Raw genomic sequence first — 2136 nt, forward strand, 5'->3', positions numbered from 1 at the left:
CCTGAGTGGGAAATAACTAGATTCCGTGTGGCTTGATGTCTGATTGTACCGTTTATATGCATGAGGTATTGTTGCCGGTTTAAGTTCTCTGTTCTTTAATGGATATTTCACAAGTGTTTGTTGTTATTACTCGAGTTGAGAATTCTCTCTTGTTCTCTCTCTGATCCAACAAGTATTTCTTAAAGATGGGAAGATTTTATAGGAAGATGTGCTATTATTTTTTATATTGCGTGAAATAATATAACAAAACTTCGTCTTCAGCTATTTCATTTAAACAATTTTGAACACATCCCTTGAAAACATATTACAAATATATGATTCAAGACATCCTTAGAAAAGAAGCAGGTTTGCAATATTCCTTGTCGTGGCTAAAGTTTAAATCATCCCTTGAAAACTTTACGAGAAAATGGTAAAAGTTTAATATTCGTTGAAAATGGAATGGTTAAAAAGTATCCAATAGGAAAAATATTTTATTTGGACCATTTCCTCTTGTGTTCAGTCGATGCTTTGTATCAGCGCTCTCCAACGACCTCTGTCCCACATATCTCGTCCTTTCTAACACATATATCATTTGCTTTTCCATCTGAACTTTGGCCATCCTCTTCTTCTTCCATTCATCTCCTTAATCACGACCCTTTTACAAACATGATCCTCATCAATTCTCATAACATGACCAGGCCAAAGAACTTGCTTCGACTGTTTCTGTTATAAAATTATTTATGATCCTGTCTTTCTTGGGACTCCACTCATACATACCAACCTCGTCATTTCTGCCACTTCCATTTTTGTTTCTATTGCCTTTCTTATTACCCAAAATTCGGCCCAATGTACCATTGCTATTCTAAATATAGCCTACTTTCTTTCATCTCTTGTTGCATATATATATATATATATATATATATATATATATATATATATGTATATATATATGTATATATATACAGTATATATATATATATATATATATATATATATATATATATATATATATATATATATGTATACATACTGTATGTATGTATGTATGTATTTTTTATTTATATATAATTTCTTTATTAGAATGTATGCATGGTTGTATGTATATATATATATATATATATATATATATATATATATATATATATATATATATATATAAAGTGTGTGTGTATATATATACTTTTTATTTATATATTATTCCCTTACTACAGAGCCTCCAAGTCAGCTGGTGGGATGTGCCTACCACGAAGTGACCACCGATTCTGCCGCAGTGACTTGCTCAGCCGGATCAACCTCAGAGAAACTGACTCCCACGTATCATATCGAGGTATTATTTCAGATAAGCTCATTACAAATGAGGAAGTAGATAAGTCAATTTCAAGATTACTGTCCATAGTGGGAGATTTCCTAAGCACCCTTTCAATTTGTGCTTAAAGACTCGTGATTCATGCTGGCATATGCATTAATAGCCAAAGAATAGTAGTAGTAGAAATACTATTATTAATTGTTAGAAGATGGTGGATGGTATTAAAATGTAGTAGCTGTAAAAATAGTATCAATAGAAGAGGAAGGCAGATGATAAATATAAAAGTATCAATGGTGTTAATGGAATTACTACAGGGGAAATTTGAGGTTAAAACAATAACCTTCTTCTTCTTCTTCAGGTACGAGAAGGCAACACCGTTATCCTGACGAAGAACAGCTCAAAGCCTCGCTTCAATTTGAGCACCCTTTCCCCTGGGAGAGATTACGTCCTGGCCATGTATGCCAGCCACCAAAAAGGTCGTGGAAAAGAGACCACCTTGCTTTTGAGAACGCCCACACCAAAGGCGGAGGAAGTCGCCCCTGAGAGGGTCTCAATAAATTTTAAGTTTCATTTAAAAGGATAACCTAGATGCAAAGTTTATGGACATGTTTAAACATCATCATCCAAAGACTACTTTAGTAGTCTGATTTTAAAGTTTCCTGTAATTTTTCATCTTCATGAAAGTTACTTATAATACACTGGTTTTTAAAGATTGTCCGTTTTTATTTCAAGAATTTACTATTGCGTCACATGCTAACCATACTAAATGATACAATTAATGGTAATGTAGTTTATAATAATTATAGTTTTGGGTCATCTATGAAGGAAACCCATATTGCTGATATTACTTT

General features: G+C 32.7%; 1 protein-coding gene across 1 annotated transcript in view; it reads left to right on the top strand.

Annotated features, from left to right (window-relative positions):
• The window catches only part of LOC137619022 (uncharacterized), a 5455-nt gene extending 3587 nt beyond the window's left edge, over positions 1-1868 (top strand). The window contains exons 2-3 of the mRNA XM_068349220.1: positions 1191-1306; positions 1644-1868. Coding sequence (XP_068205321.1) covers positions 1191-1306; positions 1644-1868 — 341 coding nt within the window. The remainder of the gene's footprint in view (positions 1-1190; positions 1307-1643) is intronic.
• Positions 1869-2136: the final 268 nt, after the last annotated feature.

This window comes from Palaemon carinicauda, chromosome 25 (genome assembly GCF_036898095.1).
Source record: "Palaemon carinicauda isolate YSFRI2023 chromosome 25, ASM3689809v2, whole genome shotgun sequence".
NCBI classification, from domain to species: Eukaryota; Metazoa; Arthropoda; class Malacostraca; order Decapoda; family Palaemonidae; genus Palaemon; species Palaemon carinicauda.